A 26,962-nucleotide genomic window follows, 5' to 3' on the forward strand; every position below is an offset into this window, starting at 1 on the left:
CATGCTGTACTTGACCTCTACTTGGACCTCTGCATTCGGGGCTGGTGCTGCGGCTGTGTGGGCAGGCCTGGCTCACATCTGCAGTGTGGCCGCATTTTATTTTATTTTTTTGTAAAGATGTATTTATTTGAGAGAGAGCGTGCGCGCACAAGCGGGGGAGGGGAGGCAGAGGGAGAGAGTCCTCACGCAGACTCCCCACTGAGCGCAGAGCCCGATGCAGGGCTTGAACTCACGACCCTGGGACCACGCCCTAAGCCAAAACCAAGATGGGGGACCCTTAACAGATGGAGCGGCCAGGCGCCCGTGTTGCCACAACTTGAAAGAGCACTTTCCCTCCGTACAGCAATTACTCTGGGTGCTCGGGGACGGGCTCCGTCTGCAACCCCACCCCCCGCAAACATCCCCTTCCACAGAAGTGGGCCCCCCGAGGCACAGGGAGGACGAGGGTCGTCCCAAGTCGCAGGCCAGGGGGCAGGGGAACCTCGGGCATCTCTCAGGGGACCCGGCCTCCGAGCTGGTGTCCCTAAGCTTTCTTTGCTTGCTGCTCATCCGAACCCGGTGGCGCCAGCTTGGGCCTGTGCGGAGGAAATCCCCACCTGGTTGGTGCAGGGTTAGGGTGAGGGAAATCGGTGAGGACGCAGGGGCCGTCCGTCCCCACGGGGAGGACCACCGGGCGCGGCTCAGTGTCAGGTGTAAGCGGGAAGGTCTAGTGTAAGCCCGGCCCCAGGGGCTGGTCCGGGCACAGCCCTTGGGAGGAGAGGCACCAGCCCAACGAGGCAGAAATAAGGCCATCCTGACGTTCGCAGCTAGGCTTGGGGCGGTCACGGGCGCCCTGGCGGTGGGTGCCAAACCACGGGCACAGCTGTCCCTAGCTTTCAACAGAGCCCGCAGGGGGCTCACAGTCCCCGGTCATGGCTAAGAGCTGATTCTACAAGGTAACTGGACTTGGGTTTTTCTCAGAGATGAGCAAAGCAAGCGGCAAATCCCCAAGCATCCGGCACCTTCCGCCAGGAGGCCGTGCCGGGGCCCCCGGAGCTGACGAAGGGACTCACCGTTTGTCCGGCCTCACCATCGTCTCCTTTGTCACCAGGGGGGCCATCTTGACCCTGTGGGGACAAAAGCACGTTCCTTCCGCCTCCTGACGGCACCCGAGGCACACGCCAGTGCCCACGGCATCCGCAGTCCCTTCCCGAGAATCCGAGTCCGTCTGGGTGGTGCAGGTACAGCAAGCTCAAGCGGGAGCACGCTCTCTAACCAGCACCACCTGGATGCCACTTGGGAGAGCACCGCGCCCCAAAGAGAATTCATAAAAGACACCGAGAGAGAAAGAACTGGGGCTGGCAAAGGCAGGTGGAGGGCTATGGGGGGCAGGGGCTCAGCGGCCCTGAACACCTACCGCGGGGCCAGGCTCTCCAGGAGGACCAGGATCTCCGGGAAAACCAACAGGGCCCTGAAAGGGACAGAAGCAGGCACACCCGGGCCCTCAGCCACCGAGCTGCCACGGCCACGTCCCCCCAGGCCCCCGCCTCGCCCAGCCCCTGCGACACCCTCGGTCCTGACGCCAGGAGGGCATCACCTCATCCCAGCGACACCACACCCCGGGCAAGATGGGCTCAGCGCTCCGCTTTCCCGGCACGCGGGGGACAGGCGCCTGGCCCGCGCTTCTGCTCCCAGAGCTCCAGGCTGAGACGGAGCCCAGACCTTCAGGCTTCTAGAACGTGCCGACGTGCAGAAACCCCTCCTGAGGCAAAGCCAGGGCAGGCCGTGGGAAGGGGGCATCCACCCAGACCGCTGTTCACGCGGCGCATGACAGCAAGCTACCTGGGCTCAGCACTGCAGCCCTCACGGCCGCCGCCCCCAGCCCCTCTTCCTCACCGCCATGGCTCTGGCCTGGCAGCGGGGGTGAGAGCTCTAGACTCTAGATATGTGACCCCAGACCCGTAGCAGCAGGGAGGCTTCAGTGCACTTCCGGTGAATGAGAACAAGCCAAGCACAGAGCCCCGGCAGCTTTGGGGCGCGGGCACATCTCAGAGCTACTCACGGGGCTGCCTTTGGGTCCGTCGTCCCCAGGGGGGCCTTTGGGTCCCGGGGGTCCAGCCGCACCTGAAGGGCCTGACTCGCCCTTCTCACCCCTTTCTCCCTTGGGTCCCTGGAGGGAAAGGCCAGCGTCAGTGTCCTCGGAGCCGGGCTCAGTTTCCCGGAGCACGGTGCTGGCCTCAGGCATGGCCCCTTGTTCCCATGCATGGGACAGCAAGTGCCTGACGGGCCCCACACTGGGGGGGGCCCTCAGCAGCTCCCTGCACAGTCGGCCCCCACTGGCGTTTACAGGGGCGCTGAGAGGCGAAGCTTCTGGGCGGAAGGGGCTCAAGGGACTCAGGCCACTCCCTGGTTTGCAGGTGGAGGGAACAGTTAGAGACCCAGGACACCTTTGTCCACCAGCTGCCTCCTGGGCCCTACAGCCTCCCACAGGCTGGCCTGGAAAGAATGCCCGTCTGACCTGAGAAGGTCAGAATCTTCCAGGTCTAGGCTGCTGAGGGGACAATCGCCCCCACGTTATGGGTCTGGAACACCACAGATGGCAGAGCAACTCACAGGCTTCGTTCATGGGTGTTCATGGCACTCACACTTGCACACATGCGCAAACGTATGCACATACACACAGGCATGCTCGCGAACACACACATGCACTCACGCATGCATACACATATGCACTCACGCTTGCGCACACGTAGGCATGCTCGTGCACACACATGCACTCACGCTTGCGCGCACACACACATATACACTCACGCTTGCACACACGCACACGTGTGCACACATGCAGGCATGCTCGTGCACACACATATGCACTGCACTTGCATGCACGCACACATGCACTCACACTTGCACGCATGCACAAAGGTGTGTGCACATATGTAGGCATGCTCGTGCACACACATATGCACTCACGCTTGCACGCACGCACATGTGCACACATACATGGGCATGCTTGTGCATACACACATGCACTCACGCTTGCATGCACGCACACCCATATGCGCACACACGTAGGCATGCTCGTGCACACACATATGCACTCACGCTTGCACACATGCACAAACGTGTGTGCACACTCAGGCATGCTCACCCACATAGACACACACACGTGCTCACCCCCCATATCACCCCATCTTGTTACAGTAATTCCAGGAGGTAAGCATGAGGGGAGACTTGGCCCCCATCTCATGGATGGGAAAACTGAGGCAGAGTGTGAGCTTCCCATCCAGCAGAGCTCCATGGTGGTGCCCCACCTCCGCCCCCCGAGTCCACTCACCGGGGGGCCCCCTTCTCCAGGCAGGCCAGGCTCTCCAGCTTCACCAGGCTCACCCTAAGGAGGAAACAGGACATGGTTACGGTGGCGCGGGGAGCAGGGGCCTCCAGCTCCAAGCATTTAGCAACTCCTCCCTGTTGTCGGGCCCTAGGAGTGAGGGACCTGGGGTGAGAGAGCGGTCACTGCTCCCTGACAGCCCCTGGGATCAGAGGGCAGACACATCCATGTCAAGAGAAGTGACACTGGCAGGCTCTGACGGTCACACGGAGGAGGTGACCACAGTACACGGAGCGTCACGGACGGCGCTGCGAGTGAGTTCTGGAGGAGAATCACGAGCAGCCAGTGGAAGGGCTGGGAGGACAGCACGGGACGGAAGGGCCAGGCAGAGGCAGACAGAAAGCAGCAGAGCATGCTCAGGGGGTGCAGCCGCCAGGCGGAGGCAGGAGCCCGGAAGGAAGACACCTCTGAGCAAAAGCAGGGCATCATTAATCTGTGGTCTTAGCAGGATACATTTCTCTGTAATTCTCGTATCATAAAAAATGAGCAGTGATGGAGGACTTCTTCCAATTTAATAGGCTGAAGTCAGAAAGTTCTGGAAATGGTGTACAGGGAATGCAAATGAATGGAAGCACATGGGTTTCATTCCTTTTATCCCAAGGAGGTAGGATAAGTGTGTTAGAAGTAATGCACACTCGTGAGCGCTGCAGGGGAGTCCTGCCCACCGCCCACACACATGTATGGGCACGCACACATATGTGCAGCACAGAAGCCCACCGTGCTCACTGAGGCATCCCTAGGACCCACGCCCTAAAATTAATGAGATCAGATAGGACCCCAGGCTCCGAGAGCACAGAATTGACCACAACGGGAATGGTGAAAGTAGCCCCCGCTGCCGCCAGCAGTTCCAGGGCTGGAGAAGTAGACCCATCAGCTAGATCCCGGAGAAGGGGTGGGGCCTGAAGGCCAGGCGAACAGGGGTCAGAGCTCCCACCTACACTGCACAGATCTGCTAAGTGTCAAAGTGCATTGGACAGGAATGGCCCAGGCCCACCCTGCGTGTCTCCGTATCCGCAGCTGGACACACACACACACACACACACACACACACACACACACACACACAGCCCCGGGCTCCCCGCGTGCACTCGCGCATCAGATGATGCTACAGCAGGAAGGGGTGGGGCTCACCTTCTCTCCCACAGCACCAGGATTGCCTATCCCGCCCGGAGGCCCTTGCGGCCCATCAGCGCCTGGAGCTCCAGAGGGTCCTCGGGGGCCGGGGGGACCTGGGGGGCCCTAGGGGAAGGAGAACCATTGAGCACAGACAAAATGCAAACTGTGACCAAAACAGAACAGGAGGTCAGGGCGTTCCGGGCACACTCACCATCTGACCCACGTCCCCGGTCTCCCCCTTCTCTCCGGGAGGTCCTGGCAGGCCCTGAGGCAGGAACACAGCAAAAACTTAGTGGGTCGGCGCTGCACCACCCTAGTACTCACATGGCTTTCGCGGTTTCCCTGCCACGGTGCCAAGTAGGCTTCCGAGAGCCTCCGAGCGTGCTTCTAAGCGTGCGGCCAAATAGGAGGACATCCCCACGATGCCAAGTCTCAGTATTAGCCCGAGGAAATCATTAGAGAGTACTTGGAGATTTATGGACCAAGGTGCTGGCTGCAGTGTCCCATTAAACAGTAAAACCTAATGAGCCAGCAGCAGGGATATGTCCGAATAAATCATGTCGCTACCATATGCTAGCACCCGATGCGGTGACTAAAAGTCACGTCTTCAAAAATAAATAAAAAGGGACATGTCCAAAGCACATTTAACAACACTGAACACAACTCGTAAAAGGAAATGGGAGAAGCTGTGCACAAACTTGCTATACACGAAACGGGATTCAGGTTTTCCAAAAGCCCAGTGAAACCACCCAGGCGCCTCCGAGCACGTGAATACACGCGTGTGAAGGTTCGGAGCTGAAACGTGCCCGAGCGCTCAAAGCCACCCTCCCTGGGTGGTCCGTATGGAAGGCACTGTTTTCCTTTACGTGTTTACAATCAGTCAATCACTTCACTTCCAGCATCTCTACAATGAGCTCCGGGAGACATATCCCTCATTAAGAGACGCAAATAGAGACACGCTTGCAATTATGGGGACTGGCATGGCTTTCAATTAATGAGGAAGTCCTGGGAGGTCCCCAAAGCCTGGTCTTAGATTCCCTACTCTTCTAATGTCAGGAGGAGAGGGGAGGGAAGGGGAGGGGAGAGGAGAGGGAAGACAGGAGGGGGAAGGGAGGGGAGGGAATGGGAGGGAAGGGGAAGGAGGAAGGGAGAGGGGATGGAGGAGGGGAGGAGGAGTAGAGGGTGAGGGGAGGGAAGGGAGAGAGCAGGGAAGAGGGGAAGGGAAGGGGAGGGGGAGTAGAGGGGAGGGGGAGGGAAGGGAAGGGAAGGGAAAACGGGAGGGGAGGGAGAGGGGAGCGAAGAGGGGAAGAGAAAGAGAGGAGCAGACACAGCAAAAATCAGGAGCGTCCGAGGTAGACCAGCAGCCCCCCCCCCAAACCCTGCAGTTACCTGCAGCCCCACTGGCCCAGGGGGCCCAGGAAAACCTCTTGGACCTTCGTCACCTTTCTGCCCGAAGAGGCCTTGCTGGCCGCGAGGGCCTGGCTCGCCATCGGCTCCCTGCAGGAGAGAGTGGGGTGTGGGTGAGGAGAGTTGCCGGTACCCCACCGGCTCAAGGGGCTCAGGAGGTACAGAGGGCCCTGAAGCACAGATACTCACGGAGGGGCCTGGCTGTCCGATGGGGCCCTGTGGACCGGTGGGCCCGGGCGGACCCTGTGGGGAAAAGACAGAGATGCGGTTGCTTCCCAGATCACAGCGGACGCCCAGGGGGACCACAGTCCGAGGCTGTCAGCTCAGCCCCCGCGTGTGGCCATCCGGGGAAGAAGTCCAGCCCAGGAGCGCAAACGGGTGGGCAGGGGGGCGGCCACTGTGCATTGTCTGAGCTCCCACCACACTCCCAGGACGTGGGCCCCAGAGGCCCTGTTTTAAAAAAACAAGGCTGGACACCGGGCGGCTCACCCACACAGAGCTAGGACCCAACTGGAGTCCACGCCTAGCAGTGTGACGCCGGCCCCCGCGCGTCCCCCACACATCCTCCAGCGTTGGCACAGGCAGCAAGTGAGAGAGGGAGGCAAGGGGGGGGGGGGCCAGAGAGTACCGCCCTCGGGAGCGCACCCAGCACCGGGTGGCGGGAAGGCCCGGCTGTGCAGCCGAGAGCACGCAGGCCCCCACTACCCCAGGAAGGAGCCGGCAGCCAAGGGAGGCACTAGGACTTCCGAGCAGACAAATGAAGAGGCACCGATCAAGGTGCGGCTCTAGCAGGACACCCGCAGCCCTGAGCATCGCAGGGCGGCCGTGACCCAGGCCTACGGAGTCGAACACTGCGCAGACGAAACGCCCCCCCACCCCGGGCTCTATTCCACAAAGCCTGCGAATGCTTCCGGCTCGTCTGTTAGTGAGAGATCCCCTCGGGTATGAACACACGTGTGCATCTACGCACAACCCCACCCGAGTGCACATGTGCGTGCCCACCACCCACACAGGAGTTCCAGCGGGAAAGGAAGCCCAGCAGCTGTGTCCCGTTACGGGCCGCCGATGTGGTTGGGTCAAGGACACCGTTAACGCCGCGGTGAGCGCCTGTGGCCCCGTACCTGCTCGCCCTTGTCCCCCTTGCTCCCCTTCTGTCCAGGCTCCCCGATCTCTCCCTGTGGGAAGACGAGGAAGGTCCGTTAGCCCCCAACTGTCTGCATGTTATCTGCTCCCCGTAATTAATTTTTCTTGGGGATTAAGATTAATCTCCTCTCCAGCACGGCCCGAGAACGTTTCTAGGAAGAGACGTTTCCATAAATTGAGTTGATTTCCCTTCTAATACAACAGGGAACGGAGCGCGAGGCCTTGAGCTCACGCGATACAGGATTTCAGTGGATCTGAGAATCACAGTGGAAATATTTACTTTGTTTGTCAAGCGGGGGACACGCAGAGCAAGGCAGTAACGGGATAGCTTGGCTACTGAGCTCCGGAGGAGTTATTAAAGCCTCCGGCGTCCGCCGCGCGGAGCCGCACCCCACCCCAAGAGGCGGTGTCCTGTGCACACAGGTGACCCAGCCGGAACTGTCACTGGAGAGCCGACATAGATGGAAAGTTGAACCACGGAGCTAAATTTCACTGTCCTCACTGAATGAGGGATAAAATATAAACTCCCGCAGTAACAGCGCTGGAATTAAAAAGCAGGCTCCCAACAAAAGGAGGTCTGGATAATTCAAGTGAAGACATTTAAAAATAGATACTGAGTAAAACCTCATTACATCGGCTCCACACTCAGAACCGATGCGACGCATCGGGAGCGGGAAGGATTTCTGCTGCTCGGGCCGCCAGCATGCCAGAGATCTCATCCATCACCGCGTTAACTGTGAGCTTTTCTGAAATCATGCACCGGGTGCACAGGGCGGGCCAGCGTCCTTCGGCGGCCAGCACCCGCCGGCCGCGCTGTGCGTCGTCCGCGGGCAGGAGGACCCGTCCCAACTCTCCTTACCTTATCTCCATCTTCCCCAGGGGGGCCCACGGGGCCAGCTGGACCGGGGAGCCCCACGGGACCCTGGAGGCCATCACGGCCAGCTGGGCCTTGGGGCCCTTTCTCGCCCTACAGAGGAGAGAAGATCCCCGGTCAAACACAGCTCCATCGTGGGAACGTCCTACCACCAGCTCGTCACCCCAGAGAGGAGGGGCCCACGGGAGGGGAGCCGGCAGCTTGGGGCAGTGACCCCTGTCACAGTCCCAACAGATTTCAGCCAGCTACGCGGAGGGTGACTCTGAGCCGAGCCCGGCCCTGTGCCACCCACTTCCTGTGCACCACTGCCTTTCATCTGTGCCTGTCCTAAAAAGAGCACTTCTTTTAGAAATAGGGAAACCGATGTACAATTTGTGAGCAGTGGAGCCGGGATTCAGCCCAGCCAGCCAGATTCCTGAGCCTGTGTGTGGGATCATCTACGTTAGCGGCCAGGAGGGCCTGAGCTGTGGTCTCCACCAACGCCCTCACCCTTTCGATTCTCTGCCAACACCCCCGTGCCAAACAGGTATACACACACCCATCTTTCTTTTCTTGTAATTTTGATTCATTTCCCTTGTAACTGACCCTGGTAATCTCGAACGTCCTTTCTAAGGCCTAGCTCTGCTCAGTTTTCCCAATGTGGGGGTCTCTCTAGGAGCGCAGAACAGAGGGGTGCGCGTTGGGGAGGGGGACACGGGAGAGAACACGTGCACTCGGTCTCGGTATCTAAACGCGGCCAGCGTGTACCCGGACGTCACTGCTCCATCTCATCCCTTCCTGCCTGCACAATTCACTGCCGGCCCCTCAATTTCATTCCTGTCGAGATAAATTTCTACCCTAATGAATCCAGAAAATGCCCAGGCTAACTCTGGCTCGCCCGGAACCTTCCCGTCTGATGTTACTGGTCAGGTCGGCTGTGCTTGGAGATACCTGGCCTTGTCCTCTCTCTGGAGCTATTTGGGGAGAATGACAAGCTTTCAACTGGATACGCAACCCTGAGAGGTTTCTGCTCAAGTGTTTACTCGCCTGAAGCAACAAACCTAACTGTTTCCAACTGAATCTGTGTGTGCTCTGTGCACATTGAACGCCCCCTAGAAGACGTGTTTCTGACACCGAATTCTACTGGATTGATGTCCAATGGCCTCAGTGGAAATGATTCGATGCCATCAGAATTGCCGATACCAGACTGAATGGATTCTTGGTGGTGCAGACGCTGCTAGTGTGGTGTCAATGGGGAGCTCCCACCCGGGGAAGGCAACCGGGCCCTTCCCACCCGTGAACCACCAAGCGCGGAACGCGTGAGGAAGACTGTCTGTCCCGCAGGAATCTACCAGCACGGGCGTCCTAACTCCACTGGAGATCATCTGTGTGCACATTTGCCCTCCCCCACTCTGGAACTCTGCTCATGCTGACATCTGAATGCAAAATACAACCTGGAGCTAAAATTTGTCTCCACGACCATTTGAATGTGGGGCGGGTGGGAGTTTGCAAAATCCTGTGGGGGAAGCCAAACACGGGGCAGGAGCACGTCGGGGCAGTAAAGGGCATTTTGTGGTGATTCGGGGGAAAGCGCTTGGCAGAGGGCAGCTGTTGGCTTCCCAAGAGGGAATTCTAGATAAGAAGGGGCCTATTAATCTCCTGCATGGAAACTGAGGTTGGGGCGGGAGGCCTCCCAATGCCTCCACACTTGGCTGGGCCACACGCGTGGTCACTGAGTGGTCGGCTGTTGGGGTCCAGGAAGAAGCTGCTTTTCCCCGGCACACGCCTCCCAGCCCATCTGTTCTCCATTCCTGCCCCCAGACCAGCGGAGGGGGCTCCCACCCCAAACACCCATCCTTCTCACACCAAGACCAGCCTGGCTCAGGCCGGCTGGTGGGGCTGTGCACACAGCAGGCAACTGGGACCTCTCCACACATGGTGCCCAGAGCCCAAACCGAGGCCAAGACTACACTGGGACACACACTGTCCCCAGCCCATCCCTCTGTGTGCACGTGCCGGGTCACAGACGCACAGGTGCAACAGGCTGGGCCTTGGCCAAGATGCTCTCCAGCACCCCTCCAGCTTGGGTGACTCCCCGACAGAAGCCGGCCCACCCTGGGAACCCACCCTTGGAACCCACCCTTGGACTCAGTTAGAACGCTGGGAACACACACACTTTCCTAGAGGACAAGCACGCGCTCCACCCACCTCCCCCATCCTGCAAACCCCTGGGGCACACCCGCCTGTGGCAGGGACGGAGGAGGCTGGGGAGGGCCCCTGCACCCCCAAGGTGGTACTCACAGGAGCTCCTTTCTCCCCAGCCGGCCCTGGAGGTCCTTGGGGCCCAGGTCTCCCTGGGATTCCAATGGGCCCAGCAGCACCGGCCGGGCCTCTCTCCCCCGGAGATCCCTGCAGTAGGCAAGAAAATGGTTCATTTCCAAGGCTCTCAAAATGCACAGATCCACTTTCCAAAGCGCCACCAAGTCCTCCTGCTCACCCTCCCTCCAGAGCCCTCAGTAGCTCCTGGGGCCCTGGGCAGCACAGACCACTCAGACCAGCTCTGGGGTTCTCTCAGCTCCCCCTTTCCTATAATCCTAAGCACATTCCTGCCTCTCCCCCAGGGTCCGAGAACACATCCTCCTTAGGTGCTCCCCTGGGGTGATCTCCTCGCCTGGGCTCCCATTCTGGGGCCTGCCTGCCCACAAAGGGCTCCGTTTCTGCCCTGCTCCCCAATGTTCTATGGGCGAGGCTCCGCCCCGGGAGCACCACTGATGGGTGGGAACCTGGCCTAATTCGAGGGTCGGCACTGAGGGGCCACCGTTGCCTGGGCATCATTCCGCACCGGCCTTTATTGGGAAGAAAGGTGACATTTCAAAGAAAGGCCTGGCTTCCCAGCTGCCATCTCTCTGAAATGACACGTGACTCAATTGGGGAAAGGTAGGGTTATTTTGTGGTCTGCGCCCAGACCCAGACGGGGGCCGGGGCAGCTCCTACAACCCCCCATTTGTGCAGCAGAGTAGGGGCTGTGAGACGGGCCCCATCTGAAGGGCGGGGGGGAGTCATATCACCGTCAAGTGTCAGCCCAAGTGTCCGGGGCAAGGTGGACGCAGCCTCGCGCAGCCCCCGAGTCCCCCAGGCCACAGAGGTGGCTCTGGAAACACTGTGTCTTCAGAGATCTCGTAGCTGGACTCTGAACGCTGGAGGGACCATTCAGGTGACAGTAGGAGCCCCCGGGGCCCTCAGCTCTGGGGATGGACTTGCACCTGCGCTGGCTGAGCTCTGCGTGGGCAGCCCAGGCATGCGGGCCGTCCAGCTCTCGAATCCACGCTCAGGGGCGGGAGAGATCTGTGCCCCTCCGCTCCCCCACCCGGACAGCCCCGGCCCACACCTACGCTAAGCACATCAGCACGCTCCTTGCCCCTCCAAAGTAATGACGGCACCCCGAGGCCTGCCTTCACACCGCCCATTTCTCCACCTGCCCTCACAGTGCACCCTTGGCTTGTTGTCACCCCAGCTGCCAGCCCACGGCCCGCCGTCCACCTCCTCCCATGGCCTTCCCTGGACCCACAGCGGGCCGGGGCAGATGTGCCTGCTCTCCTGACCCTTGGGGCCGCCCTGTTTTGCCTGCAGACTAGGTTTTGAGGAAGAAGATGGAAGAGGTCTGTGCTGGCCACAGTACTCACCGCGGGGCCTGGCGGGCCAGGGGGGCCTTCACTGCCTTTCAGTCCGAGTGCGCCCTGCAGGGCAATGAGAGCGTGGTTGGGGCACCGTGGGGACAGGCCCCGGGGCTGGGCGGTGTCCCGCTCCATCCCCTACCTCACCCCTCACTCACCACTGGGCCCGGAAGCCCTCGATCCCCAGGGAAGCCACGTAACCCAGGAGGGCCGTCTTTCCCAGGGAGGCCGGCAGGACCTGGGTCACCCTGAAACCAGAGCCATCGATGAGTTTCTGAGCGATGCCCAAGACCAGAGTGGAAGGGGCCGGGGCGGGGCTTCCTCTCCCAGCTCCTCCCGGGGTCAGGTTGGAGCGGGGCCGCCCCGGGCACAGGCTTCAGAAGGAACCTCCAAGTCGTGACTGGACTTGCTCGCTGGCAGTTCCGCGCACAGGAGCGCCGCCTGTGCTCACGCCCGGGACGCACGTTCCACGGGCTGGCTCCGCATGTGGTCTGGGGACGGACTCCATCCCTCCGGGACCACGGTGGGTTTAGTGGCAGCTGAAGGCCAGGTGGCCGTGGTGCCCCCACATCTACCCTTTGCATACTTTTGGGGTTCCTCGTAAGACTGCTCGGGTAAAGGAAGGGTGGCAGCATCACCCAAAATGGACTCATCACCCAAGTCACTGGTTCCAAGTATCTTCCAGAACCTTCTCCGGGGCCGAACATGGGAGCAGAGGGGTTCTCCAACCAGCACGCCCTTGGCCTCCTTTCCAAACTCAGAGGGCCCTCTCGGGGACTGGGATATATGCCTGTCATGCACACGTGGACACGTGTATTTTCAGGACACACGTGTGTTCCAGTGCATATATGTGTGCAGGAGAAAACTTCCCTCAGGCAAGTCCGGGCCGGCATGGAAGGCCCGACCACTCACCTTTGTCCCTTCTTTCCCGGCCAGGCCCGGGAGCCCCTGTTCCCCAGGGGGGCCTGGGGGCCCAGGGTGGCCACGCTCGCCCATCGGACCAGTTTCTCCCGTGGGACCCTGTGCAGGAAGTCAGCATCAGCCACAAACATTTTCAAGAGACATGCCAGGGAGCAACCTTCTCTTCCCAAACTAAGGACAGCCCAGGCCGTGGAGGCCAAGGGCCCACCATACCCCATGTTGCTTTTCGAGTCTCTTCCTTCCCATAAAAATCCGGAAGGAAAAGAGCAGAGCAGACGGGGTGGGATGTAACGGGAAGCTGCGTGCCGTGAGGGGGGCCAGATCACCACACAAGAGGTAGGCAGCATGCCCGCATTTCCTGCAGTCCGTGGCCGCAGCGGGTCAATATCTCATTTACTGCTACATTAGGTGGGAGCTTGCTGCCCGGTTTTGCTGCTTGAAGCCATCGGTCCCAGCTGTAAGCCGCCCCGTGGTGATCCACCGGCAGGTAGCTGCACAGGCTGGGGGCGCTGACCGGAGCCGGGGGCGGGAGGCCTGGGCGGCTGGGGGGCAGGGGAGCAGGGAAGAGCGGGTGCAGCGGGGCCCTGCCCAGGAGTCCGGCCGGGTCTGGCTGGGCACCAACCGCCCGCGGGCCCTCTTTGTTCTGCCTGCTTGGTTCTCGCTGACTGTTCAACAGATCGTCCCCCATTCTCCCATCTGGTTCCCTGTGCAGAGCTCAGCTCTGAATGTTAACAAGCCTGTGGGACTCAGGATTCTCTAGGAGCTGCACCTACACCTTCCGAATCCAGGGCACCTCCCTGCCACGTGGGCGCACGACACAGATGGCCAGTGAAAGCCGGGGACGCGCCGCTCACCTGAGGGCCGACGACGCCCGGGGGCCCTGGGGGGCCGGTCTTGCCTTGGAAACCCTGTGGAGAGAGTCACCACCTGAGCTGGCCGAGAGGCTCCCATCAGAAGTTTCGCTCCCCAACCCCCCGCCCGGGGCCCCAAATAGCACAGGCTCCCGACTTCACCCAGAGGGCCCAGCTCTCCTGCTCCGTTTGCACATTAATTTCATGAAGATAATGAAGCCAGACAAGTTCGCTTCACTAGCTGCTTTTTCCGCCGCCGTGTTTTTGTGCTGAGAAATATATTTTAAAACCGTTAATCTTTATAATGTCACTAAGTGTTCATTTTCCCAGCAGACTTGGTGCCATTTCTCAACCTCCAGAAGCTCGACTCGGGAGCTACCTCTGGGCCGTTTCTCCTTAGCGGCTCTGTGAGCCGGTCCCATGTGGGTCGCTATTGCCTCTGCCGCGTGACAGGGGACCTCACGCACCCCTGGGCGTTCGTGGAAATCAGGAAACAGCGGGGGCTTGCTGCTCTCGTGATCCGGCAGCTGGAACGTGCCGTGAGCTCGACTCCAGGGGAATTTCGCACTTCCGCCTGCACACTGCTCGTGGGCAACATCCCTGGCTTCGCTGTGGCTGTCGGCTGTGCTACACACACTTCCTTCAAGGGGAAAGCGGGCTGTGGAGAGGAAGCCTTAATTTCTGGGCGCATCTACAGAGCAGGCACGTGCCAACGCGGCGCCACCTGCAGGTGCCTTGTGAGCTGGCGGAGACGTGCGGATGTGACACCCGGGAAGCCGTGAGCGGATGCTCCAGGATCTGCAGAGGGAAGTCTGAAGCCCCAGCAAGACCCAGAGGGCGAGCGGACCTGCCCGCGTGGCTGATGGGCAAGGGCGGGCCCCTGCATCCCCGCGAGGACGGCCACCGCGCTGCCATTTGCAACTCCACGCTCTGCCGCTGGGCCGTGGGAACCCGTGGCGGATTCCGCGTCTCCGCAAATTCTCAGGGGGCTCTTCTCTTTAGGCCCAGGGGAGTTGCACGCAAGGCGCATATATGCCCATTTTTAAAGCAGAACTCTTTGTAGGCAGGGTTTACAGGGTCAGAAACAAGGGGTGGGGGACAGGTTGAGGGCACCCCCGCTTGGTGGGCCAGGGTTGAAGTGCCCAAGGGGAGGCAGGAGCCTGAGTGTAAAGGCAAGAAGGGCCTCTCTGTTTGCCCCACGGGCAGGACCTTCGCTGGCTGCTAAGGATGGAATCGGTCTCCAGGCCCTTGCCCAGAAACCGGCTTTGGGTTCACATCTAGAAGTATTGCTGTCTTGTGTATCTATTTCCTTAAGAGTCAACACTCCAGAGAAGACCTTTCTGGACGATGTGTCTGGGCCCCATGTTGGAGCTCCCTGTCCTGGCCGGGTCCGGAGACGGGGTGCCCCCGTGTCTGTGAGGGCAGCCAGGCATGGCATGGAGGGTCCCTGTGCTACTTTCCCAGCAAACAAGCAGCTTAATTATTCTACCAGCCTCTCTTCAGGATAAGTAAGAGGGAGAAAAGCACATACTTGGCAAAACCTTCTATCTTGTCTCCTCGGAACAGCATTAGAGAAAAATATGCAAAGCTCAGATGAAATGTTTTAATTTTTCTCTATAAACAAAAGAGCAAGGGAATCTGCATTTGTCAGCCAGCATGCGCCATGCAGCAGAACACCAGGGAGGTATAATTGAGAGGTTTCATCACAATGAACCAGGAGACAAAGGGATTTTTCTTTTTGAGCGAGCACCGAGAAGATGTTAAATCTGGCGTTCAAAGTCCCGCTGGACGCAGGGACCCCATTCGCTGTGAGAGCCTCTCAGAGATCTGTGGCCACAAAAAAGCTGTGGGGACACAGGGGCCTCCCAGCAACCTCCCCCATCTATCTGGTGACCAGGGGGTCCCCAGCTGTCTGAGCCTGGAGCCTCACGGTCACAGGTGTACCCCGCCACGCCCTCCCCCAGGACACGCCCGCGGTGGACGCCGTGTGTTGGGTCAAATCCCAGGAAGTGACCTTATTTCCGAAAAATGCTTTTGGTCCCAACCAAAAACGCCCAGATGACACAGCTTGCACTGGGCTCTTCTAAAGGGAAGGGCAAGGCGGGCGGTGGGCACGGGGCGGCGCAGCGGGGGATTGTGAGCATAGCTGAATGCCCCCTGCCTCCTTGAAGGAGCCCTGCACGGCCCCTGCCATCAAGCCCGAGGCCGGAAGGGCCCGGAGAGAGGAGGCTGGGCCCGCACGAGGCCCGCGGCCCTCTTGCAGCTTCCCAGCATGATGCAATGGAATGCCACAGAGCCCTCCCGACTCCCTTCCGGCCCAAACGTGGGCAGCTCGTGCTAGGCTGCACTCACGACGGGTTTACGGAGGAAGAGGAGGTCGGCTGCACACGGTTTCGGTGTGCAGATGGCATCTCGTTTGCCATAACGGTGTAAAATGTGGCCTTGGACCACAGTTGCTAGGACAAGGTTGAGACCGGCACCTGCCTCCGGCACCCACAGCTGCCCCGGGCGCTGTCCCAGGGCCTGCCCGGGGCTGTCCGCAGACAGGCTCACCTCAGGTCAGCAGAAGACAGCCCAGGCCTCAGGGGCCTTCCCGAGGCCGGTCACGCTCTCCCAAGGCCACGGGGCCGAGGAGGTGGTGCCCACGTGCGGGGCTATGGGAGAGGCCGGGCCAACCCACGTCTCTGTGTCCCCATATGTCCCCATGCCCCCACACCGCCAATACTCACGGTCTCTCCTCTCTGTCCGGGGTGCCCCGGGAGCCCGTCCTTGCCCGGGGGGCCCTGAGGAAAGAAACAAAGGGAAGACGTTCCATTCGGTTCTGAGAAGCATGCCCCTTTGGGATTTAACGCCATCCCCGGGGTGGGGGGCTGATCATTTCAGAGAAAATTCCTGTAACAATTTGTCACAGCACCTGTGCGTCACCTCCTAAACCCTCACGGCCTTCCTGAGGGCCACTCTTCACCTCCCCGGGGGGAAACTGAGGCAGGCAGCATGGGGACCCAGGGCTGTCCTGTCCGGATTGCTGACCTCCAGGCACATACTAAGCCTCTTCCGAATTAAGGAAGTGTGTCCCCCAGAACACAGGTTCGGTCCTCATCGCACACTCCTGTGAAGGTGACCTCACTTGGACACCGGTGCTTTGCTGACGTCATCAAGTCAAGACGAGGTCATACTGCACTAGGGTGGGCCCTAATCCACTGACTGGTGTCCTCATAACAAGACGGAGGTTTGAAGACCCCAAGAGGCCCAGGGAGGAGACGACAACATGAGGACGGAGGCGGGATGGAGTGAAGGGTGCGCAGGCCAAGGCGGCCAGCAACCACAGGAAGCCGGGAGAGGGGCAGGGGACAGTCTCCCCCGGAGCCCTCAGAAGGAACCAGCCCTGCCAACTGCTTGATTTTGGGCTTTTGGCCTACAGACCATGAGAGAACACATTTCTGCCATTTTGAGTGACCGAGTCGGTGGCAACTGGGCACGACAGCCCCCGGACACTCATACTGGGCCCCACCAGAAGGTCATGCTGGTCTCGGGGAGAAAGCGGTCCACACTTCTGGAAAGCAGCTCCCTCCAGTCAGTTTCCTGGCTGAGCCCCCTCCCCCTGGCCCACTGGGAAGGGCCTGCATGAGGCCCCCAGGGAAAGCAAACGTCTCCAGGAATCCCTGCACCTGCCCAGCGTGGAAAACACGTTACTTACAGGGGGGCCCTTGGGTCCAGGGAAACCGGTGGGTCCTTGGGGTCCGTTGGGTCCCTGGGGACAAAGCACAGCCAGCTGAGCCCAGAAGTCCTTTCCCTTATGCATGGGTGCCCAGCGCCCCCCACCACTGTCTTCCCGATGTGTGGGTTCCCTGAGCAAAATTTCTCTCTGCTCCCCTGGACCCATTCTCCATTTATTCCAGCCGCATCCTCACCAACGTGTAAAAGGAGGTCAGGCTAGGGAGCTGAGGGGGCCGACACGGGGCTGAGGGCCCAGTGTCCTGACGGCTCAGCCCACCTCTGAGCCCCAAGGCCAGAGCCGAGGGCAGGGGATTACCGACTTCAACGGGCAGGAGACTTCACTCCCAGTGAAGGCTACCACCGACCTTGAGGGAAACCCTCTCCTCCAGCAGGGTCAAAGCATGCCTCCCTCGCCCCCAGCCCACCCTAGGAAGAAATGGACAGGGACATTTCCCAGAGACGCTCACCCGTTCACCCGGTGGGCCGGCCGGGCCATCGCCTCCAGAGTTGCCCTAGGGAGGGAGGGACAGAGCAAGAAGGGCTTTATTGTTATCTGTAGTACTACCGCTCACGGCAGACAGCCTCAGGCCCACGACGTGGCCAGGATCAGAGTCACAGACGGCACGCGTCCACGAACGGAAACGCGCTCATTGCGGAAGAATGCACGGTGGCCTCCGGTGGGCCCATCTGGTTAGCCTGGGGACGGGCCGGCTCTGCACGCCTGCCAACCAGAAGGCCCCCGGCCCCGGTGGGAACGCACTTGGGAACGGCGACCCGGCGGGACAGGGAGGGCCCGCTGGGCGGCCGTGCGTTTCTACACGGAGACTCGGGGGAGTTGGCGACGGTGCCCTTGGCGGGAAGTGGGGGCATGTGGGGCAGCTCAGGCTCTCTCCTGAGGCAGAAGAACCTTCTTTCAATTTCTGGCAAAGTTCTCTCTATAGCTTCCAAACGCTTTTCAAAGAAAAGAAATAGGGCCTCCCCACCGGAACTGTATGGCGGGGTACCCGGATGGTTTGACATTTGTGCAAAGCCCGGCGGGCCCGCCCGGCCTCCTAGGGCCTGCTGTCTCGGAGGTTCCAGTGCTGGGGGTCCCTTCCCGCCTCTGCTCTCGGGGCCAAGGCACATGATTCGATTCAACCTGACCTGTCCGAGTGCCGTTGGACAAGCTCCTTCTTAAATACCCTCAAGGAAACGTTTCTTTTTTTTTTTTGCTTCTCCAAATGAAAAGGCCATGATGACCCACAGGTGCGTGACTGTGGGCAGCATGGCAGGCAGCCCAGAAAACACTGAAAACCTACCTTGGGGCCAGGCTTCCCAGTGATGCCCCGGGGGCCTCGTTCACCCCGCGGACCCTGCGCAGGCAGCAAAGAGGAGAGGTGAGCTCGAATCATCCCAGCCCCCCAGACCTCCCTCCCCCTCCCCCCTAGCGCTCCCTCTTCTGGAAGCCCTGAGGGCAGTTACCGTCGGGCCTCGTTGCCCCCGTGGTCCTGGCTTCCCAGGCGTGCCCTGGAACCAGAGAAGGGACTGGTCAGTCGCTCGGGACACGTGCCATGGCCTGGGTGCTGGCCGTCTCCTGGGTTATGGGGAGAGCGCTCAAAGAAGCGAGGAAGACCCTGTCTCCTGATCTTTACTTCTACAGGAGAGTTTTCAGGCCGAGGGACTCACTGCACATTCAGTGCACAGAGCCTTGTATTCCCACTCAGGCCTGTAGAAATCCAATTTTCTTCCTGCAGCCTGACGGATGTTTACCACCGTTATCTGGTTTCCTTTCCGCAAGCATAGACACCCCTCCGCCCGCCCTCTCCCTCTCTCTCTCCCTCTCTCTCTCCCAGCGGTGGGGGTGGGGTGGGGGGGTCATTATTGCAAGAGAGAAGAGAAGAACGTCAACGCCTTTCATACATAATTTACTCGTGCTACAGTTAAGAACATTAGCCATTAAATTTTCAACAGGCTCCGCAGACGAGCAAACTTGCAACTCAATACATAAATCATACACCCAAAGTCATTTGCTTCTCTTCTAATAGAATTTGAACTCCTTTTTCTTGTTGTCATTGTTTTGCATTCTTCAAACCAAGGAAAACAGATGCGCTGCATTTTTTTTTTTTCCTCCAAAGCAAAGCTCTGATAGCTGGTAAATGCAGTTTACCTATGACGTGTGGAAGCGGCAGGCTGAACGCCACCCCGGTGTCCCCACCGCCTCTCGCCTGATTTTCCAGAATCTTATTCCAGTTTCTAATGGTAACACCGAAGACAGAGCTGTGTTGCTAATGGCCGGCCACCTGACATGCCGCCTCTCACCATCTCTTGCTTGTTTGCTGCCAAGATGAAAACTGCTCTCTGCAGCCTCCCATCTTGAAACGAACTTAATAGAACAGTGTATGATGATGAGATAATTATGTTGCATTTTTAACAATGCACTCTGGTTTCCCTGCTTTAATTATGCGGCAATATCCTTTGGCTTCCAATAAATATTTGCATACAAAAATTAATGAAACATTTGCTTTCTTCCAACAGTAGACTTTCACCAACGTGGACATCAGGACCAGCCCTGGATGCTGCTTGATGTTTGTGGGTGCACCCCAGCTTCCACCCACACCCCCACCCTCGGCCCCGGCCCGCTCTCACCCCACAGAGATGACCCACCCCAGAGCAGACAGCAGGGGAGTCCCAGCCGTGGTCCACCCGGACCTCCCGGGTCTTCTTTGTAAACTAAGCCAAGACAGAGAGGCACGGATGCTTTTGGACAGAAAGTGCCCCATCCACAGTCTCCTCTGTGGCTTGCCAGTGAGCGCCTGTGCTCACGTCCCTGCCGGCGAGGCACAGGCAGCGCCAGAAACAGCCCTGCTCGAGCCGAGAAGCTAAACGCAGGTGGCATCTGGGGACTCTGGTCCCCCTCGGCCGCCAGCCCCGCGGAGCCGCCCTCCTGGTCAGCGGATGGCTCAGGATCGGCGAGGAGTAGGCTCCACCACCAGCACCAGGAACTTCCACTTCTCACCACCTTGCCCACGGCTCTCGTCCGAATCTCGATGGTTTCCATCTGGGACTCTCGGGGAGGATGTTTTCAAAAGCAGCCAGCGCCGTCAGTCAAGTGGCAAGATGGCACTGTGCTCCACGGGGTGGCTTTGAATCCCGGGGATGCCGTCCCTTCCCGTCTCCTCCACATGCTCACCAACCTCTCGTCCCTGGGACAGCCCCAGGCCCCGAGCCCCACTCTGCCCCCCACTCAGGCCCGCTCCTCCCAGGCATCTGTCCGTCCCTGACCCCTGCCTACCTCTGCAGTGACCCCTCCCTGCCCATCCTGCTCTGTTTTGCTCCTAGCACACACTGCCATCTGCCACGCCATCTGCTTTACTTACAGATTTGCCCACTGCCCCCACCTCTAGAAGGCAAGCTCCACAAGGGCGGGCACCTGGGCTTCTCCTGCCGCATCCTCAGGGCTCCAAGAGCACCGGGGACACGGGGGGCAGAGGAGGTGCTCCATGATTGCTGTTTGAACGGATGGATGGATGCACACAGCGAAAGATGCCAAGAACAACCCCACAAGTTGGTTGAGAAGGGGCGGCGACCAGCCGGACTGCCACAGTCCCTGGAGGGTTGAAAACCACAAGGGCACAGGGAAGGTCACTGCCCCTGGAAGACGATGCCTCCTTCCTTCCCTGGGGAAAGTTCCAGAGTACAGACGTCTCTCTCCGGAGGGGGCGCTCCGTGGACGTGCGTGATCGGGGGCTCCTCTCCCCGCAGGAACGTGGGTCCTCCGCCGCCTGTGGGGACTAGGGCATGGGGAGCCCATGAGCCGAGCAGCGAACGGTGCGGGTCTCTGCCGGGACGTGCATATAAAACCGCGGCAGGACGCTGGTTCGCTTGTGCGAAGGGCCGTCTCGGACGCTTCCCAGGGACAGATTCGGCCGCATTCCTCCAGATGCCATGTCCTCGGCTTGCCTCTGTGTCCCCGGCCCCCAGGAGGGGCACGGGGACTATTTCTCTCCCACGATGAGTGGACATGCTGGCCGGTCCGGTTCGGCCATAGCCCGAGCCATTCCCTTTTGTCAAAGTTCACATCTTTGTCATCCGGGCCCAACCCCACCACGGTGGCCACCAAATACAGATACCACGACACACAAGCTGCAAAATCCCTGGAAATTCCCAGCGTAGATGGTCTCCTCGGGGTGTCCATGCTTCAGGGCCTGGGAACTACGAGCTCACCAGAGCAAGCCCTTTGCCCCACGCCGCCCTGCTCTCCGAACACCTCAGTTCCCTCTGTGTCCCCGGTGACCCATGGCACCGACGCATGAGGACAGTGGCCCACGGGGGCTCGGGGGGGGGGCGGGGCGAGGGGACCCTGGCATCCATCCGGCCTTCTGAGCTCAGGGGTGGGAGGCTGAGCAGCTCGAGGGGCAGGGAGACGGCAGTGGGGCTTGGACCACAGTGCAGCTCCAGGTCGCCGGCCAGGCCTCTACAGCTCCACATGACCCAGCCCCCCATGGGGCCTTGATCCCTGGCGCTGCCAGGCAGATGCCTCCATGGACAGGGGTTGTGGTCAAATCACAAGACCAAATGCTGAATGTCATGACCCCTCTTGGAGAGTCTCACTGCAAGGTGGTGCCAAAGGTCATGAGGCCTCCTCCAGCACAGGAACCATCCCCTCGTCACCCCACGCTTCCTAGTGCCCTCTGTGAGTATTCCAGAGGACAGCCTTCCCCAAAGACATCTGTCAGACTCTCCCTAGAAGGAAGAAGCAGGTAGACAGACAGACAGGTAGGCAGGTGGGTAGGTGAGGGATACATGGGCAGACAGACAGGGAAGAGCCACACAGAGACACACACACAGATGTAGATCCAGACAGACAGGGTCTACGTGCCGATACACAGCAGAGAGACAGACCCAGACCCAGACGACAACAGTGCCCCTGTGTTCACACTGGGCTTGCACCCAGAGCAGTCCCTTGTTTCCTCTCTTGTGAATCGGGCAGACACGTTTGTTTACACAGGTTCGGCCGGCTTGACGTCTCTCTCTGTTTTCAGGAGAGCTCACACACGGTCTCTGCTCAAACACAGTAGGACAGTTTGGAGCAGGTGCACAGAGGAGGTGCAGGCCTCCACCTGCACCAGGAGCTCCAGCGTGGGCGGGGGGGGGGTGCGCTGTCCCAGGACACGCAAAAGCTGCAGTCCTTCTGAGGCCTGGGGTTCCCCCAAGGCGTTGCCCACACGCATCTCACCGACCGGCCCCTCAGAACGCCGAAGTTCACGCTGATGACAGAGGGGACCACAGCGCACCACACCGGGCAGCTGCCCTGTGACTATGGCAGCTGGGGAATAACGAGGGGGAGGAACTTCCTGAATTTGGATCAGCCAAGTGGGTGACATACAAAGGAGGAAATTCCTTTTTCTCCTTCCCTTCCTTTTAAACTTAGCCTGGAGGAAAAATCACTTGGGTTGAAAGGGAAGAATCCGGGTTTCACTAATGACTGGAGGAGTGTCGGAGTCATGCTGTTTATTAGAAAGCTCTATTCCCCCCACAGGCTTTCCTCTCCTGCTGCCCTTCCTACCCCACCACCACCCAGCCTCGTGTGCAGGAAGAGTCTCCGGCGCTTGGAGCCGAAGACCACGAGCTTAAGGTCAGCTGTCTGGAAAGCAGTTTTGGCAGCAGAGTGGGTAAAAATAAACAAGACGTACTAGAAAATATACCCATTAAATACCAAGGCAGCAGAACAAGCCACCAGATCAGAGGTCAGGCTAGCCTTACCCTGCCACCCTTCTCTCCGTTGGCACCAGGAAAGCCAGGAAATCCAATAGAACCCTGAAAGAGAGGAAATTAATGAAGAAGCATGAGAGCTGGGCCAGAGGATGAGCCAAGCTGCATGTGCCAGGCTGCACAGCCTCAGACACAAACTCTACCCACCTCCAACCCACCCATCCATCCACACACCCATCTATCCATCCGTCCATTCATCCATCCGTCCTTCCATCCATTCATTCATCCATCCATCCATCCACTCACCCACCCATCCATCCACCCAGCCACTCATTCACCCATCCATCTGTCTTTCTGTCTCCTGTCCATCCATCCATCCACTTACCCACCCCTCCACTCATCCATCCATCCATCCATCCATTCACCCATCCTCCACCATCCATCACCCGCCCACTCAATAAATATTTCCTGAGCATCTCAATAAATATTTCCTGAGCATCATTAGAGTCCAAATCTAAAAACCAAAGCTGTCTTAACCATGTTTCTCCTCTCTCCCTTTCTCTACAGCCAGGTCTCCAAAACACTGGTATTTGGGAAGAACAGGGTGCACAGACTCCTGAGATGAACTGGAGATGACATGTGAATCTCACGTTTATGATATTTTGTTTACTGTGCCTTGTTGTCATGTTTTGTCATTTTCCCAGAACACCTCTAAATAAAGCATGGCAGCTTGTAAAGTCAGAAATCAATGCAAATTTATGCACTGGCTGTAGCAACTAACAGCTATTTCTTTCTAGAGACCTACAAGGGGCATGTAGACAAAAGATGAACTCAGGACTTTGATGTGGCGAATATCCAGAACCTACCGGGTGAACGTCCTGTGACATGAAGGCGCCCCCCCGCACCCCTCACATACACGGGAGGTGGTGACTATCTTCAGTGGGCCCCTACTCTCCATGTGGCTCAAAATCCTGACCCGAATGTGTGCTTAGACCAGGAAAAGCTCACAAATGTCCAAACCTTGCACTTTTCACAGGGGCCGAGCGTGGCCCACCAACCCCTACGCCCACCTGCCAATCCGGGCCGGAGACTGTGCCACAGATACCTGGGTGCAGGTCCCACAGAGCTCACTGGCTGCATCCAGGCACTCCCAAGGACTTTCAAAACAGCCAGGTGGCTTCTAAGTTCTACCCTTGCCTTCCAAGGACACTGCCTGAACTTGATCCACACACCCCCAAACTTCTCTCGACTCTGCCCCCCAAGGGACATGTACTTCAGGAGAGAAAACCTGTCCATCAGCCCCTCTTCCTCCAAGACGTGGTGGGCCCCACATGACAGCCACGTCCAGCATGCCACTGTCGGACACTAAACAAATTCCTGCTTCACAGCAAACTGCCTCCCTGCAGACAAGGTACGGCTCTATGCGCCCGGGGCCGGAGATTAGCATTCCACGGAAGGACTGTTCTTTCCTTAGCCAGATGGGATACCCAGAGGGGCAGCCAGCCCCCAGGGCCCTTCCCCTTAATGAGACTGAGTGAGCCTGGAAGTCTGGAGAGGCGCTGAAGCCCAGGAAGCAGGACAACACAAATGCAAACCTGGGAGAGACAGGGGCTCTCCTGCACCACTAATTATGTCTCCAGTACAGGCAGCTGGTTATTTTTTAAGGAAGAACCATGAATAATAAAAGCTGAGATTTGAAAAAAAACAATGTTTTAAATGATTTCCAAAGCCTCGAGGAGCTGTTTTACTTAAAGCAGAACATGATTTTCATATAAGGAAGGTTTCATCTCTCTTTGACGCTCAGTTACGAGCAAATAACCTTCCAATCTCCAGGGTGGGAAGCAGAGGTGAGCGAGGCCGCACGGGTGCTCGGTGTAGAGAAAGCAGTGGGCACAGGCACTGGGGACCCAGCGCGCAGCCCTCAGGCCTCAGCTCTGGCTGGCTTTGCCCCATTCTCTGAAGGCTCCACTAATGGTCCCAGCATCTCCTCCCAACTCGGCCAGACTAATGCAGAAGGCTGTGAACAGGGCAGAACTTGGGGTGGGGGGGGGGCACAGCAGCCTCCCCAGGAATGGTGACTGGGTGAGAGGGGGCAGGGCAAGCAGGAGCCCTGGGGGGGTGTCCAAACACGTGACGTGCTCATAGATTACCTTGGGCCCTTGTCTTCCTGGGTAACCCGGTAATCCTGGCACTCCGAGTTTTCCCTGGGGAGAAAGAAGGCGTTGCGTTATCTGGCCAGCACCGTATTTCTCGATCCATTTTCTCCAAGCGGAGAAAGCCGGCATGTGTCAGCAGGGACCGGAGCAGGATGCGGTTTCCAAAGACCGAAGGACTTGGAGAGACCCCTGCCTGCCCCCTGGGATTGCGTCTCCCGAAAACCCTGCCCTAACTAAAAGCAAAGGCCCCACAAGTAGAAAAGATGCCATGGCTGAAAGCAAAAGCAACTGGAGACCAATCTTCCATAAAAGGAACTCTTTATCTTTGAGATTCTGTTTAACCCTTCTGTAAAAGAGTCCTAGCCTTGGGGCAAGACAGAGTGGACGTCTGGGGCACTCTGAGAGCCCACTCCTGTGCCGGGGCCAAGGGGGAGGGCGGGGCAGCCCCGAAGGGCAGCAGTGAGGATAGCTGCAGGCGCCCCCACATGAAAGACGAAGCCGGGGCTGCTGGGACTCACAACCCAAGCTCCGGGAACCTCTGGAGGAAGGAGCTCTCCCAGGATGCTGGCAAAGTGCTCAGAAAGACCCAGCTCGGGACAAGAAAAGGATGGACCTGTCAACCGATAAATCCCTTGGGAAGGTTGGTCAGATCACACCCATGCCCATCTGGGGGCCTCAGCCTGGTGGAGTCACTGGCCAGACAGCCAAGGCCATCAGAAGGGTCTGTCCCCGGGGGGTGGGGGGAGCATCCCAAGTCACGTACCTTCTCCCCAGGGGGTCCCAGAGGACCAGGGTCACCATTCGGACCTCCACGACCCTTCGGGCCTTCAGGGCCATCTTCTCCTCTAGGACCCGGGGGGCCGATCTCCCCCTGCAAGTCAGAAAAGAGAAGGTGAGGGAGAACCCCCGGTCTCATCCCCCACCACACAACTCCCACGGCCCTTTTGGGCCTGAGAGTCCGGGTTCCGGGTAAGACAGGGCTGTAGGAACTGCTCAGCCCGCTCAGCCCAGCAGGCGGCTCAAGCAGACGGAAGGTGCTTGGGTCAGACAAGACCAGAGCAGCGTGCAGCAAGCTACAGGGCTCTCTGTTGAATGGCCACGCCGTCCCTCTGCACAGAGGTGGGTGACTCTCTCCTCAAAGCCACATGCTTCTGCTTCCCAGTTCCCTTCTCCAAACGAGCCCCTCTTGGCTGAGATAACAGGTTAACACGGGGAGCTCTGAATCGCTACTTTCCCAAATACAGCAGAATAGCAATGTGCAGGGGCCTGCTTTTTCCCTTGAAGCCCCAGGAGGCAGAGGGACAGACCACAGCCCCTGGCTGGGCAGCTGTCTGGGCATGGCTGGCACACAGAAGACCATGGCACGTGTCCCAGAGATGACAGAGTCCCAGTACTGCCCCACCCAACTTGCCCACGGTATGGATAGGGAGGCCTGGGCCCAGACAAGCACGAGGGTCTGGGGGCTTTCTGAGGTCAACGGCAGCCTGCCGGCTGAGCGCCCACCCTGGCTCTTTGCCCAGTGCCGAGTCTCCCAATGATCGCTGGCTCCCAGGAGCAGCCGCGGGACAGCTGTACCACCCACAACAAAAATGCACACCACACGGATGAGGACCAATAATTCCCCTGTATGTGTGGTCCAGTGTGTCTGCAGGCCCAGGTCCCTCAGTCCCTAACAAGTGTTTTTCTCCATCAACAAAAGAGTCCTTCACACATTTACTGAGCACCTAGAAAACGCCCAATGCTGGGCGGAAATTTCTCTCCGGGGGAGATTAAGACCAATGACTCCAGCTCCCTGGCTGAGGGGGAGTCCCGGCTCCCAGTCCCACCCTCACCTAATTCCGACAGCGGGCCCGCTCACGGAGCCTGGCGTGTGCCTGCCGATCGTCGTTAGTGCGATCTCTTTTGAAAATGCGTCCTTGTAATATGGCCCCCAAATGCGGGCTACTGCCTCGTTAGAGACAGAATAAAAAGGACTTTGACCAGCCAAACAGAGAGGCCCTCCGATGGGGGGAGTCGGAGTCCTGTCACCATGGAGAAAGTTCTAGAACGGCTGTGCAGCAGGAACA

General features: G+C 59.0%; 1 protein-coding gene across 4 annotated transcripts in view; it reads right to left on the reverse strand.

The window, feature by feature from the left end:
- COL5A1 (collagen type V alpha 1 chain) overlaps window positions 1-26,962 on the reverse strand; it is a 156,486-nt gene that overhangs the window by 22,165 nt on the left and 107,359 nt on the right. For all 4 annotated transcript variants that reach the window (XM_073889902.1, XM_073889901.1, XM_073889900.1 and 1 more), the window contains exons 30-52: window positions 25,660-25,767; window positions 24,891-24,944; window positions 22,792-22,845; window positions 18,511-18,555; window positions 18,348-18,401; window positions 17,517-17,561; window positions 17,030-17,083; window positions 16,062-16,115; window positions 13,336-13,389; window positions 12,473-12,580; window positions 11,719-11,808; window positions 11,570-11,623; window positions 10,188-10,295; window positions 7,893-8,000; window positions 7,012-7,065; window positions 6,080-6,133; window positions 5,873-5,980; window positions 4,695-4,748; window positions 4,499-4,606; window positions 3,314-3,367; window positions 2,042-2,149; window positions 1,397-1,450; window positions 1,053-1,106 (exon numbers count right to left, since the gene is read on the reverse strand). In XM_073889902.1, coding sequence (XP_073746003.1) covers window positions 1,053-1,106; window positions 1,397-1,450; window positions 2,042-2,149; window positions 3,314-3,367; window positions 4,499-4,606; window positions 4,695-4,748; window positions 5,873-5,980; window positions 6,080-6,133; window positions 7,012-7,065; window positions 7,893-8,000; window positions 10,188-10,295; window positions 11,570-11,623; window positions 11,719-11,808; window positions 12,473-12,580; window positions 13,336-13,389; window positions 16,062-16,115; window positions 17,030-17,083; window positions 17,517-17,561; window positions 18,348-18,401; window positions 18,511-18,555; window positions 22,792-22,845; window positions 24,891-24,944; window positions 25,660-25,767 — 1,638 coding nt within the window. The remainder of the gene's footprint in view (window positions 1-1,052; window positions 1,107-1,396; window positions 1,451-2,041; window positions 2,150-3,313; window positions 3,368-4,498; window positions 4,607-4,694; window positions 4,749-5,872; window positions 5,981-6,079; window positions 6,134-7,011; window positions 7,066-7,892; window positions 8,001-10,187; window positions 10,296-11,569; window positions 11,624-11,718; window positions 11,809-12,472; window positions 12,581-13,335; window positions 13,390-16,061; window positions 16,116-17,029; window positions 17,084-17,516; window positions 17,562-18,347; window positions 18,402-18,510; window positions 18,556-22,791; window positions 22,846-24,890; window positions 24,945-25,659; window positions 25,768-26,962) is intronic.

The sequence above is a fragment of the Callorhinus ursinus genome, unplaced genomic scaffold (assembly GCF_003265705.2).
Source record: "Callorhinus ursinus isolate GAN/ISIS: 27379988/994484 unplaced genomic scaffold, GSC_fseal_2.0 scaffold122, whole genome shotgun sequence".
NCBI classification, from domain to species: domain Eukaryota; kingdom Metazoa; phylum Chordata; class Mammalia; order Carnivora; family Otariidae; genus Callorhinus; species Callorhinus ursinus.